The sequence below is a fragment of the Onychostoma macrolepis genome, chromosome 21 (assembly GCF_012432095.1).
Source record: "Onychostoma macrolepis isolate SWU-2019 chromosome 21, ASM1243209v1, whole genome shotgun sequence".
NCBI lineage: Eukaryota > Metazoa > Chordata > Actinopteri > Cypriniformes > Cyprinidae > Onychostoma > Onychostoma macrolepis.
The window spans coordinates 26,005,943-26,021,217 of NC_081175.1; the positions used below are offsets into that span (position 1 = coordinate 26,005,943).

The window sequence follows — 15,275 nt, forward strand, 5'->3', positions numbered from 1 at the left end:
CATGCATAAGACATGAAATTTGTTGACTCTATTGCTGTTAATCATAATTATTTATTATTAGACAGAGAAGTACAATAGCTGAACTGTCATACTGAAAAATGTAATTACGTTACTAGCTGACCATGTTTTAGAGAACAGGGTCAACAACAGCTGATATAATGCTGATATTTAGCCACAACATAACTAAACAAATAAAGTTTGATGACAAATTTTGATACTGGCTTATCAATAACTTTAACAATGTCTTTCCTACCGTTCTGGGCTTGGAATGTGTAAGTTGTGTTGCTGCCTATGAAGGGAAAGCTCTTGGATTTCATCAGAAAGGTGAAAGAACCTTGTAATGTAATGGCATAAGGGTGAGTAATTAATGACAGAATTTTCATTTTTGGGTGATTTGCTCTAGACAATCTAAAATTTTTCAAGTATTAAATTAAAATAAATATTATTGCTAATATCTGAACAGCATATAACGAAAATTTAAAAATGAAAGCCTGTAGACCCAGTCAACACGTGAGATCATGCGATGATCACAGTGACATCACACCATTCTCATACGGTGATCCTCAGAGTGTGAGTAATATGTGAGCTCATTGTGAACCCAAAATGGTACACAATATTGTCGCTATCCATAATACATTTGCATTTTAAAATGACTATATATAGTGACAATATATTGCTATACCCCTGCATTGTTTTGAATGTTGAACAATTGTATCAACATATGTAGCCTATATATTCTATATCCTGCGATCCAACAGAGGATGAGAGGTACAGAGAATGGATCAGATAATTTTTATAGAGAAAGTATAGTTTAGTGTCACTCCTGATTTTTGAACTAATCAATCATGTTAACAACTTTACAGCACTTATTGTGAATTTCACTCACTAACATTGTAGTGGGGACTCTTTGTGAAAACACCTAGGCTAAATGGTTAATTATAGATATAGTAAGACAGAAACTCACCTGTTCTCTACTCATGTTGGTCTGCTGTATTCCCTGAAAAGGTAAACAGGTCTTTCGGGTCTCGAGAGACTAGCATAAATTGACCAACAGCGCCATCTGCTGTTTTTGGATTGCATTTGTGAGAAAATCTGTTTGCACACATGTGAGAAAATCCGCCTGCATCCGCCGCATTTGTGAGAAAATCAAGTCACATTTCGTCATAAAAAGGTAAATGAGTCTCACAGTTGTAACACACAATACATATTTGTCCATACATCTGCATTTTCTCTCAGATAGTTTTGTATTTGCAAATCAGTTTGCGTTTGTTTGAAAGTCGAGTTTTTCTTTGCAAAGCAGATTGTGTTTATTTGCAAAACACTGGATTTGTTTGATGATTATCGGCACAAAATTCGCTCCATATCTTCACTTCCTGTACAGCGCAATATGTTTGAGCAGCTCTTCTCATCACAAGAGTAACATTTCTTTCCATTGGGGGCAAGAGAGTTGGGATCTACAGGATGAAAACCAGTATTCTTTTATTTTATTGTCCATACAAAATATAACATTTAATGAAAACAACACTCTGTTAGCTGTTCCTCCAGGAAAATGAGTAGCAGTTCAGTTACATTTCAATCCATCATACTGGACTTACCAACGTCTGACACTGATGTTATACTTGAGCACTTGGAATTTCCACTGTAGCAGTTTTCACAGCTGTAACAGCTGAAAGAGTGTCCTTTAGTAATAAAACACAGAGAGACAGTGAAAAAGAGATGCCAGTAATCTGTATTTATACTCAATAAAATTACAAACTGTTTTTCTTTGTACCTGCAAGATTCTCCTTTTCCTGCCGCTTTCTGGGCGCTTTTGAAATTTGATATTATGTTCCTATAAACAATCACTTGTGTTTGTCATATTAGGCCTATTGTTTGTATTATTTTCTCATTTTAAGTCGCTGTGGGAAAAATCAAAAGCACATTATCATATAAAGCACAATACCTGCTGCATTGCAGAGGTCAGTGTCACAGCAGCGGGTAGTTACTGACCCAATCGGGAGCTGCTGGGTCCCAGGTTCACATGTAGATGTACACATTTTAGTTGTACTGGTCAGCTTCATGGGACCTTCAAAAAAAAAAACCATAAATCTCTGTATAATAGGATAATTAAACATTTTCAACGTTTGCAGTTATGTGAAAAAATCTGATTAATGTCACAGCCATTTAAACATGAACGCTTCTTGTTATTTTCGCTGTACAAAAACAGTTAAGCTGCTTGATATTTCATACTGATACTTCTTATCATATTTTAATGTATTGTTGCAATCATAAACACACTGGTACTAGAACAAATAGTTGTGCTGTTTACTGCGATTATTATGCACTTGTTACTCTAGTTATTTACCTTCTATAGCAGAAATGAGCACTTTTATTAGAAATTACATTTCCATTGTTTCAGCACCAGTAAATTATAGCAGCATCTCCATCACTCAAACATAACAGCACATTTCAATAAATCATATTGGACTTACCAACTTCTGTCACTGTTGTTATACTCATGCACTTGGAAGATTCACTGGGGCATGTTGTTACACTTAGATTTGCACAGGAAGCCATCAGACCCAAACACTCATAACATTTGAGAGAGTGACCTTAGTAATAAAACAGAGACAGTGAGAGAGAGAGACATCTATTATCTCTATTTGTACCCAGTAATATTACAAACACTATTTGTCTTTGTACCTGCAGTGAAAAGTACGAACAGAAGAAAAACTGAGATCTGTAGATCCATCTTTGATCAGGAGGTGAATGAGATAACGTGTCTGTTTCAGCGCTCATTTTATAGCTTATCAAATGGGAGGGTCTTTATGAGACAATGACAGTTTAACAGAAGTTTCTGGACATTTGTGGAATCAGAAACATCAGCTTAAAAAAACACATGGAAAAAATAAAATACTGTTGATTTTCTACCAGGACATTATCTATTCATTTTACAGGTATTTCTGTAAACCCTAAAACACACACACACAAAAAATAAATAAATAAAAAAATTTAAAAAATACAGGAAAAGTTGATTCAGAAAATTTCTTCATATCAATACAGCACAATGTAGCCCATTTTTATGTTGTTTTTTTTTTTTTTTTACAGTGTACATAATTTACTTGGAAGTTAATTATAAAGGAATGTTTTTAATATAAAAAAGCAAGGAGTACTAAGAAAGTACAGTAGCAAATAGTAGATAGCAAAATAATTAAATTAAAGAACAAAAAATTGGGCTAACATAAGCAAAGCGAAAAGGTTTTTAAAAATTATTAAATCAACAAGACGGTCTGGCATAGGTTGATGAAATTACATTAGTTTTGTATAAGCAAAAAATATGATTTTGATATATTAATGTATTATTTTAAGCAATATTACAGTACTGGCCTAATGAAAATAACCACCTAAACAAACACAAATTTTCTGTTTATATAATCATAAGCTCTTAAATATTTTATTAAGTATTTAGTTTTAAGTATATTATGATGTTCTTAGTGGTGTAAATGTATGTGATAATCAGCTACATAAATCTGCAACATTTAAAAAATGTATTACATGTTTATATTATTATTATTATTTATTATAATTATCAATTATTATAATTTGATCAGAGACATGGTGCGCTGTGTAAATATGATGGTTACTGTATAGTTCTAGACTAAATGTGATCATGCATTTACTCATCTCAGTTGCACAAAAACAGATTCATCATTTCTACAAATAAAAACAACAACAATGAAATGCAAATTCAGAATATGATACAAACCTGCAATAATTAAATATGTTAAATAATACAAATTTTCCTTTATGCATTCAATCCCAGTTTATTAACCAGTGCTGCTGTCCTTCAGTTATCCAATTTAACCATACTAATAATCAAAAATGACTTTTGATGAACAAAACATTTTTTTTTCTTTTCTTTTTTTTTAATTGCTGAAGAGCATTGATCTTTCTTCTTCTGTGTCCTATTCTGTATGAAATTCAGAATGGCAGCATAATGGGCTGAAAGCCCAGATTTAAAAAGTAAAGAAAAAGTAATGCAAAAGTAACGTAACGCATTACTAAGCAACTAAGTAACATTATTAGTTACTTTTAACGCTATAATGTAATGCATGACTTTTAAAAGTAACTTTCCCCAACATTCATCAGAATCGTAAATACACTGGTATGTTGCACAGATAGTTTGACTATTTGTGGCACTCCGTTTTTCTTCTAGTTGTTTTCATATAGTGGCTAATGAATCAGAAGTCTCGCTCATTTGCAATATCATACTTCGGCGTTGCAAGATAAATTAAATTATTTGTTATAGACAGAGGGAAGACCTGAAAACGGATGCTGAGTTTGCTTTGTTTCTGCTCGATACACAAGTAACAATGGTTGTTTGCTTCACAGAACCATGATGTTCTAATATCAGCTATAGAAACAGTACAGGTTGTTTCATAGTGTGTATCTTAAATTTGGACGCGGAACAATGAAGGGAGGGGTGTGTTTGTTTTGGTGTCGATTTTAAATATCATTGTTTCTCAGAAATTGGAGACGGTTCTTGTACTAAATTCCTTATTCATTTATCAAAGTGCGCGTACAGAGCGCTGAAGGCAGTTCCGCCGGCAGTTTACTTTCAGTTTCGTTCTCTGCCGCTATTCTCATTGAGTGGTAAATGTGCGTGCATGAATGTAAGTTAATATCTTTCTTTACCGGTCATATTGCGATGATGTTACCGCTGCATGTCTGATTGTGGTCACCGGTTCATACTGTAGTTAAGTTTCAGAGGTGGGTAGTAACGAGTTACATTTACTTCGTTACATTTACTCGAGTACATTTTTTGTGTAACTAATACTTTTAGAGTATATTTAAAAATGGGTACTTTTACTCTTACTCAAGTACATTTTTAGTGGAAAAAAACGGTACTTTTACTTCGTTACTGTGGGCGACGCTCCTCTCCTTACTTTATCTTAATGCATTAAAAATCCTTAAATTTATTCCAAGCGCGCCGTCTACTATTTTTTTTTTCTGGGCAATGAGCGATGCCCGTTCGCGAATGATTCATTCTTTTGAGTCAATTCTGTTCGAAGGCTTGATCAAATCAGTTGGCAGACCAGTGAATCGGTTCGCGAATCAGTTTGAATGATTCGTTCAGTTCCCTGCCGCACGCGCTGAGTCGTCTGAAGCAGTTCTCACTCAGAGTTGTAACATCAGGAGCGTTGAAGACGTGGCTTTGGATCTACAGTCAGCTGAAAGCAAATCTGCAAAGGCTATTGCTAGCTATGAAGATCTGATCTTTATTAGATGAGCACCGCGTGTGCTGTCGGTTCCACAGGTATAGATCCGATTACAGTACACGATACCATGACATTACCAGTTTGTTGTACATGTACCTTACACATTAAATGCATTGTATAATTTATTCATTAAATAAGCTGTCACAGAGTATGAAATAAACACCCGCCAAACCCGCGTTAGTTCCAGGAGGAATGCCTTGCCATGACACAATTAATATTTTCACAATATTTAGGCTTGCAGAAATAAAGGCTACATTTGTTTACATTTTGCAGAACAGACGGAAGAAGATCCGTCAATGTGCATTTGTTTCGTTATGTTCAGATGTTCTGCAGAGTTTTCACTCTTCTCTGTGTCAGAGGTTATATACATTTCTAATACATAATTAAACTTTAAAATATAATTTAATTTAACTCCGTGATGCAAATCAGAATTTGTATCAGCTGTTACTCCAGTTTTCAGAGTAATATTATCCTTCAGAAATCATTCTAATATACTGATTTATTACCAGTGTTGTTGAGGAAAGAAAAAAAAAAAAACAGCATATGCTGGTATGGTATGTTTTGAAGCTGGAATGCTGGTTTGTGCTGGTCATGTGCTGGTCTTGAGCTGGTGCTCAAACCAGCATCCCATGCTTCAAAACATACCATACCAGCATGTGCTGGTTTTTTCAACAGGGAACAGTTTTGCTGCTTAATATTTTTTGGAACCTGTGACAGTTTGTTCAGGATTCTTTTATGAATAGAAAGCTATTAAAAAAACAAAACAGCATTGATAATAAATCAGGCTGATAAAAATTTTGATTTGCATCACTGAAATAAATTACATTAAATAAAAAAAATTTAAAAACGTATTTTGAACAGCAGTGTGTGTGTATATAAAACAATGTATCTAAATATCTATATATCTAAATAAAAATAGACTATATTCAGTATATCCAAAGTAACTAGTAACTAACTACTTGAGTAGTTTTTTTATCCGATACTTTTTTACTCTTACTCAAGTAACTATTCAGACTATTACTTTTACTTTTACTTGAGTAAATATTTCTTCAAGTACTTTTACTTTTACTTGAGTACAGTTTTCGGGTACTCTACCCACCTCTGTTAAGTTTATGCAGAATATGCAGTAGTGATGCTCGTGTGATTTACGTGCATATGTTTAGCGCCATTTATCGGGTTGTACTTAATATTAATGTGTAGAGAAGTTGTATTAAGGCACATGTTTATGTAACTGTATATAGACGGATTCTGATATTTTATTTGTTTCTTCCAGATTAAACCACATTTACCACTACTGTTAATTTAATGACTGTACAATGCTGGAGGATGTAAAGTGACCCGGCCTGAAGAGATTAAACGGACAAATAATCATCTGTCTCCAGTCACACTTCTTACGGGAGTTCCGTAGTGGACTAGCATTCTACCTAACTATAGAGAGCAGATTCCTTTTCAGTTCTGGTTGCAGACTTGCACTCGCACTCTCATGCTGCGTGCCAATTCGCCTGTACTAGTCAGTCATCAGTCATCAGTCAGTCATATTTATTTATAAAGCACATTTAAAAACAACAGCTGTTGGCCAAAGTGCTGTACAAAATTAAAACATATACCAAAATACAAGAATAAACAAAACACAGCAACAGATAGTACACTACAGTCAGGGCCGGGTTATCCATAGACGGGATTGGGCGAGTGCCCTGGGGCACCAGCCAATAAGGGGGCACCAAGTGATTAAGAAAATAACTAGACCTTTAAAATATTTTTAATGTTTTGTATATATTATTTTGCTGGAAGAGTTGCAGATGCATAGAAAATAAACAGTTAATGATCCAATGTATACAGAGAGAATATAAAATATATGCATGCATATAGAACTGCGATTGGGTCAGGCCACAGTGTAATTGCTCCCTCCCCCAGTCAGAGTCGAGCCCGCCAATTTATAATATTCAATTCATAATGGATAGGCAGCATCAGCGTAGCAGTTGGGCTAAATGTAAATTAAAAAATGAGAAAATATCAGGGCACATAGCCAGGGCTCTACAATGCGACTGAAAAGTACTGCGTGCAACTATCAAAACATACCCGATCAGCATTTGTGTTTGCGCTCAGGGGAGCTTCAAAGATTTCTACTTGCGTGTTCGCGCAGCGGTGAGTAATGTGTCGCAGACATTAATTTCTTGAATGCAATGTTAATCAGAATCCACTCACTGCTCAAAATACTTTTGTTCATTGCTGAGTTATGCAAGCTCACAAATCCTCTCGTTATAACAAACAAAGTGTAGACAGGGTGTAAATAAGAGATTCGTTGTGCAGTGTAGAGCGCTTCATTGATTATTATGGAGCTTTGTGAGATTGCGATGAACTATGATAGCTTTTAAAGATTATAGGGGAGTTTGCAAATGTGATATCAAATTAATACAACAGTTCAACAAACAATAAGTTATATAAAGTGATGTACATTGTATGAATTTAACAATATTTCCCGATTTTGCTCTATTTCGTAAAGGAAAATAGGTTCAAACAGTCACAGCTGAGCCGCTGCGCATCTCCATTCAAATACAGCGTTGTTTCGTTTATGAATGAACCTGCGTTTTTAAATGAATCTAGAGTCAGTGATTCAATTATCCATTCATAAAGACAGTGCCTGCGTCCCAATGTGCATACTATCCATCCTAAATTCTATGTGATAGTAGTCATTTTCAATACTATTTAGGGCAGATAGGGTGGATAGTATGCACATTGGGACGCAGGAGTCACTAACTTCGTTTCTGAATGAATCAGCCGTTCAAACAAATCAGTTAAATGAATGATTCAGTGATAAAAATCAGTGACTTGCTGCCACCTGCTGGCAGTTTTATTTTTAAAGTGTCATAGTTACTTAAATCATTTCAATCAAACAATAGTTCTATATTCAAAATTTTATATTTAAAACATTAATCTCACAACATTGTTATGAATTTAAAACATCCATCCCACCTCTGAGCCTTTGTAAATGTCTGTAAATTTACCTTCATGCCACTTTTGTGTTCTGTGCCACCTTTGTAGTGGAAACTGATTTTGTTAATATTGATTTATTTTGATTGGTAACTTATTCTTATTATTCTACCTGTTCTTATTCTATTTTTTTTATTAGACATTTTGGAAAAGCTTATAAATATGGACTTTTGAATTTGACATAATGACATACTTTTAATAAAATTAGAGAAAAAAAAATTGCATTGCAAAAAATACCAGAAAATGCCCCTGTAAATCACTTTAAGGAGTCAAATATCACCTTCTAATGGGAAAGCTAATTTTTGTTATTGATCAGAAGGTGCTCCTGAATTTTTGAGGGAGGGAGGGAGGGGGGGGGGGCACTTCAAATGTGCTCACCCTAGGGCACTACACTGTGTTAATCCGGGCCTGACTACAGTTATGCCACTGTGCTCACTTGAGACCATGTGCAACAGTAAATAAGTACGTTTTAAGAAGAGACTTAAAATCAGCGTATGTTGGAGCAGATCTTATATAAAATGGCAAATTGTTCCAAAGCTGTGGGGCAGCCACTGAAAAGGCACGGTCACCTTTCAATTTCAGGCGTGTCCTTGGAACAGTCAACTGAAGACTCAACTGAAGACTACTGGTTGATCGAAGTTCCCTAGAAGCACTACAGTAAAACAGGAGATCGGAGATATATGACGGAGCCAGTCCATGCAAACCTTTGTATACAAACAGTAATGTTTTAAAATGGATACGATATTTAACGGGGAGCCAGTGAAGAGAGATCAGCACTGGCGAAATATGTTCCCTCTTTCTTGTTCCAGTTAACAATCTAGCAGCAGCATTTTGAACAAGTTGAAGACGTGAAAGTAGGGACTGTGAAATACCCGAGTACAATCCATTACAATAGTCTAATCTGGATGAGATAAAAGCATGTATTACAGACTCCACGTCTCTTAATGTTAAGAATGACTTCATCTTTATTCGTGTTTCCATTGGATGTAAGGGGACAGTGGCCAGTAACACACCTAATGTGCGGATTCATAGTTTTGAAAACGTAACTTGAAAAAGTAGCCGTTTAAAAAAAAAAGTAAATTCACTTAAGCGCATCATTTTAAATTATTCACAGCATTTTTATTTGTGTTCATATCTTTCATCCTGTTCATTTTACACAGTTGTTATTTTTATTATCAATTGATATTATTAATACAATGACAAAACATTGATACATCAAACTTCTATAAGTTCTAAAAAACTGCACCGCGTTCCTAAGTGTTTGATGTCAACAAATGCAAAGATATTGTTTTACTAGTAGACAAAAGATCATCTTCTGCCATCTGCTGATAAAAGTCGCTAAATGCAATTTGAAACTTTACTCAAATGACTGCAACGGGTTAAGTAGAAATGGCATTCACGTAAAATATTTATAAATGTATCAATATTACAGCTAATCGATTTAAGATATGAATCAAACTGTTATCAGTACCTAGCACTTGTCCTTAATCACAATATGTATTTGAGTAATATTTTTGTTAAATATGACACCAGTAAAAAAAAAAGATTTAATATTTTATTTAGTCAGTCACATCAGAATATCACAGCAAAGAAAAAAACATTAGGACACTTAAGATACATAGTACAGAAAAAATACATAGCCTACTATGTATTCAATACAGTGTGTCTGATTGTAGACTGTGAAGAGCTGCTGGATTCAGTGCAGCAGGATGAAGGAGAGCAGAGAACAGCAGAGGAACAGGAAGCTCTGAGCACCGTTACACAGGTAACCTGAACAACATGAGACGCCCTGAACATCACCAACTGATGTTGTGGCTTCACAGATAGATTTAGAGATGCAGCCTTTTACACCCAGTGACTGGCCTAAAATACTCATTGATTAAAAGAAAAGAAGATAGCTTAGTCTAAGCTGGAAATTGGTAAACGTGATCTGTATCAAATGCTCAAACATCAAAGATATAAAAAATAATGACTTCTTCCTTTTCCGGATTCTCACCTGTTGCTTTAAAGCAGCGGTCTTCACCCCCTGAACAGCTCAATATGTTTGAGCAGCTCTTCTCATCACAAGAGTAACATTTCATTTTTGGTGAACCACTACTTTAAAAAATCTGTAAGGCTGGAATGTTACTGAATCCCAGGAATGACCCGGTCTCCACTGCAGATATTCTTACTCTAAAAAGTTACTACAGATATTGCAAACTCATTACTACAAATCCACCCCCCCTTTTTGAATAATTATTTGTCTGTTACAGAGTGTTGATTTAGTATTTTATTGAACATTTATTTAATAAAATACAGATTTTCCGTTCCTAAAATCATGATACTGTTGTGCTCTCGTCTGTAACGTTTGTTTATCAGTGTCCGTGGAGGCTTGAAGAGAAGCACACAACAAAGATAATCCGTTGCAGGAACTTTACAACAGCGGGGTTTATGCTCTTGCCCAGTGCTGATGGGTTTGACTACAACCATCCACACGAGCCTGCGAGCATACTGACGCTAAACATAAACAACCAGTGAGCTAGTCCCCATGTAATCTAATGATGTAACAGCATCTAATTGGACAATACAGAACTCATTATTAGTAAAATAACTGTAACTCCACTTATATTTAATTAACTAACACTATAACAATACAAAACGAGCTTTATTCAGTAAAGTATGAAATAGAGATGCTGTGACATTCAGTTTCTGCTGCAGCTGTTGAATCTGAAGTGCAGCAGGACTCACTGAAACAGGAAGTAGAAGAGCAGAGGAGACATCAGCAGGAGGTAGCTTCCCTTATACGCGCCATCTGATCAAGACAATAAGGGAATTGCTGTTAATAAATGCTACTACTAATAATAGTACTTAAAAAAGTGCTTATTCATTGTTGAGAAATTTCATCACAATTTTCTAAAAACAACTGCACTTCACTAACTCATTAGATTCTGCTTTTCCTGCTGCTCAAGATTATTCAGGACTACTCTTGAAATTTGATATTATGTTCATTTGAACAATCACTTGTGTTTGTAGTATTATTGTTTGTGTTATTTCCTCATTTTATGTCACTGTGAACCAAATCAAAGTGCTAAATAGCACATGATCATATAAAGAACAATACCTGCTCCATTGCAGAGGTCAGTGTCACAGCAGCGGGTAGTTAATGTCACTCCAGTTATTAGCTGATGGGTCCCAGCTTTACATGTACGTGCACACTCTTTTGTGACAGACACCTTAGCGGAACCTGTAAAAAAGACACAAACCTCATACAATAGCATAATGAAACAATTCCAGCATTTGCTGTTATGTGAAAAGCTCAAAAAGCATCCAGGCAGGAACAGGCACAGCCATTGTGAATTCTCTTCCTGTTATTTTTTGCTGTACAAAAACAGTCTGTTAAGCTGCTTGATATTTCATACTGGTATTTCTCATTTTAATGTAGGTGTCATAATCATAAACACACTGGTTTGTGGCGCACTTTGTTATTCTAATTATTTACCTATAGTCCTAGTGCATGATGAACCGGAAGTCTCGCACATTAACAGAAACTTGATTTTGCATTATAAAATGAAGTGGATACTTTAGTCATGAATTAATCTCCAGAAATATTATTACTTTCAGTAACTTATTGCAGTAAATTTCCACATCATACTTACCAGTGGATTGTTCTGTTGTTTTGCTTTCACATTTGGAAAATCCATCTCCACATATCTCCACTTTTGCTTCACAGGGACCCTCCTGAGCAGATGAACAGGTGTAACACTTCAGAGAGTATCCTTAAAGACAGAGACAGACATTTAGTGACCTCTCTATGCGTACCAAAAAATATATAATTAAAAGCATTTTGTTTTTGTACCTCCAGTGAGAAAAAAGAAAAGCAGAACAACAGAGATACGCAGATCCATCGTGTGACTGGAACAGAATGAAGGCTAGAGCTAGGCTGCTGTCTATGTTTATGTCTGTTCAGAAAGGGGTTGGGTTTACTGGGGAACATACGCCAATGCCTACTGTATAAGCCAATGTTTGAAACTTCCACATCAGCAACTTAGGGTTTTTGTGACACTGAACAGAATGATTTTCTGTGGAAAAGCCCTTTTGTCTCCCTCTTTAATGCATGTCTGAACAATCTGTAACCTTATGTTGAATTCATTATTTTATTTCACTGTTTGTTAATCCACACTAATAAAAAGGATGTGCTGAAAACAACACAACCTTTGTTAAAACTAAAAATGTTTGTGTCAAAGCAACTCAAAATGATGGAGCAGGTCACGTCTTTTTCTAATAGAGTTCATTAGAGTTACTTTCAGTATTTTTGACATGCTTAATATTAAAGATGGGATGATTATGCAACATTTAGGTGAGACATAACTGTTGCAGTGTGTGCAAATAACAGATTACTGTACCAATAAAACAAAGTAACAAGCACCAAGAAGTCTCATTTTTTAGTGAGTGCGTGGTTAAATTTACAAACAACTTAAGAAGAAACAGAAACACAGAGAGGAAACAAGAGTATCACCAAAACAAGAACTAATCTAAACCAAACAATTAAGAATGTTCCTAAAAATGGCTTAGGATGTACTGTAGGGAGGGTGGGGCAGGAACTACACATCAGTTTAATATGCTCAAGAGGAACTGTCACTGGATGCTGCCGAACTGAAAAATTTCTGCGACTTGCGCATGCATGAAGCAGGGAATTTTGTACAAATATAGATTCATTAATTATTATAGAAGTTAAAAATAAATAATAGATGTTCAAAATAACCTTCCAATACATCTGTAGTCTTGTTTCCATTGGTGGCCAGTAACACACCTAATGGTCATTATTTGTGCCGTGGAGCACGTGAATAATGACGATAAAAATAACCATATTACTAGCGGATAATCAGAATAATGAAAATTGCACATATAGTAATGTATAGTAAATACTATAGTAAAGTACTTGAATTAATTTGTTGTGGTAATTCTTTGCTGTGGTAATATAACAACTATAGTAATATAAACAAATTACTTTACACAATACTGTACTAAGTTTTCTACAACTATAGGGTATACTATACTACAATACACTACAGTTTATTGTAGTAAAAACTAAAGTATTCTACAGTATTTATTACAGTTTATAAGTTCACTATAGTTAATATTACAGTATGCTGTAGCGTTCATTAACAAAGTGTTGTAAATACTAAAATATATAAAGTATAATACACTTTACTATAGTACGGTTCAAAAACACTACTATTGTATTTTTTCATGTGGGCTCTCAGTTTTTTTCTGTTATTTGGCCAAAATATCATATTATAAAAGATTCAGCGCTTCGCACAAGCTATTTGGCTCTGACTCGACAACAAATTAGACTAAGACACTCTTCTCAGCTCCTTAAAAACAAAACAAAAAAAACATTAGCCTTTATGTTTCTCGAATAAAGAGAACGCTGTACTTATTTAATCAACAGTTCTTTATTTACCTTCAGACTCCAAGCTGAGATGCTCCAAAGTGCGCGCCGCACCTCATTGACGAGAGAGGCGGGAGGAATAATGAGGTTTGACTGACAGTTTGAGGAGCCAATGGCGTTACGTGCTTTAATGGCGGTGGCGTCACGTACTGATCCAGGATCAGTGATCCCTGTTATATTTCTGATTTGAACTTGAGTTTCAGAAATGCTTTGGAAAATGTAACGTTAGTTTTTGTTGACGCTACCACGCTACTTCATCAAAAACAGAGTTTCGCTACTGAAAAGCTATTTGATTCAGAAAACAGCGACGCTACCACCATGCCACTGAGAAATGTAGTTAAACTATTAACGCTACTTAGCGACACTACTGCCCAACACTGCATATAATCAAATAATACTTTGTTAGCTGCTCCGTTCAATCAGTTCACAACAAATAAGCTGCACCCTTTATTTCATTTCCTGTTCAAATGCACTGTATAAATGTTGCTGCAATTATGTAATGGAGAGCGCTTCTGTAACTCCGTCTTCGGGCCATCAGAGGGCTACATCACCTGAGTACTAATTCTCCCCTCTCACTACATTTCCCATCGGCCCCGTACCTGGCACTGATTATCATTCCCCACCTGTTCCCCATTATCTGGACTGTTTATAGAACATTGTCACTCAGGCTCATTGCTAAGTCTGGTCCTGCCCTGGTGAACATTACTGAGTGTTAATCCTGCCTGCCCATTGTTTCTTGTCGCATTGCTGCCTGTCCCATTGACTTGTGCTTAGATTACTGGACTATTGTTATTGGATTGCCGCCTACCCTGACCCTCGCCCGTCTAAGTTTCTGTCTGAACGCCATCTGCCCCGATCTCAGGTCTGATAAATATTTACCACTCTGCCTACTCTACTATTCTGCCTTATTTGTGTCTTGACCTCTGCTTGTCTGATTCAGTTACAAATAAAACTGCAAATGGATCCCAGTCTGAGTGATGAATCATTACAAATTAGTTATCACAACTTAAAGGGTTACTCCACCCCAAAATGAAAATTTTGTCATTAATCACTTACCCCCATGTCGTTCCAAACCCGTAAAAGCTTTGTTCGTCTTCGGAACACAATTTAAGATATTTTAGATGAAAACTGGGAGGTTTGTGACTGTCCCATTGACTGCCAAGTAAATTACACTGTCAAGGTCCAGAAAAGTATGAAAAACATCTTCACAGTACTCTGCCATCTGCCATCAGTGGTTCAACTGTAACATTATGAAGCGACAAGAATACTTTTTGTAAACAAAAATAATGACTTTATTCAACAATTCAGCACCGTAACGTCACCATAGCGCCAATGTTGGGTCTCAACATTCTTTAAAGAATCTTTTTATGTTTCACAGAAGAAAGAAAGTCATACAGGTGCATCTCAATAAATTAGAATGTCGTGAAAAAGTTAATTTTTTCTTGTAAGTTATTTCAAAAAGTGAAACTTTCATATGCAAACCCGATTACAAAAAAGTTGTGACACTGTACAAATTGTGAATAAAAAAGGAATGCAGCAATTTACAAATCTCATAAACTTATGTTTTATTCACAATAGAATATAGATAACATATC

General features: G+C 35.4%; 1 protein-coding gene and 1 long non-coding RNA gene across 2 annotated transcripts; one reads left to right on the plus strand and one right to left on the minus strand.

Annotated features, from left to right (window-relative positions):
* Positions 1 to 9,817: 9,817 nt before the first annotated feature.
* Positions 9,818 to 12,213, plus strand: LOC131528542 (uncharacterized). The gene is made up of 3 exons (XR_009267868.1): positions 9,818 to 10,014; positions 11,959 to 11,982; positions 12,091 to 12,213. It is a non-coding gene; the product is annotated as an uncharacterized LOC131528542 (long non-coding RNA).
* Positions 10,504 to 12,174, minus strand: LOC131528540 (gamma-bungarotoxin-like). Its single transcript, XM_058757762.1, has 4 exons — positions 12,085 to 12,174; positions 11,885 to 12,004; positions 11,350 to 11,472; positions 10,504 to 11,040 (listed from the first exon to the last, which is right to left on the minus strand). The coding sequence occupies exons 1-4, from the start codon at positions 12,131 to 12,133 to the stop codon at positions 10,973 to 10,975; spliced, it is 360 nt and encodes a 119-aa protein (XP_058613745.1). The 5' UTR covers positions 12,134 to 12,174; the 3' UTR covers positions 10,504 to 10,972.
* Positions 12,214 to 15,275: the final 3,062 nt, after the last annotated feature.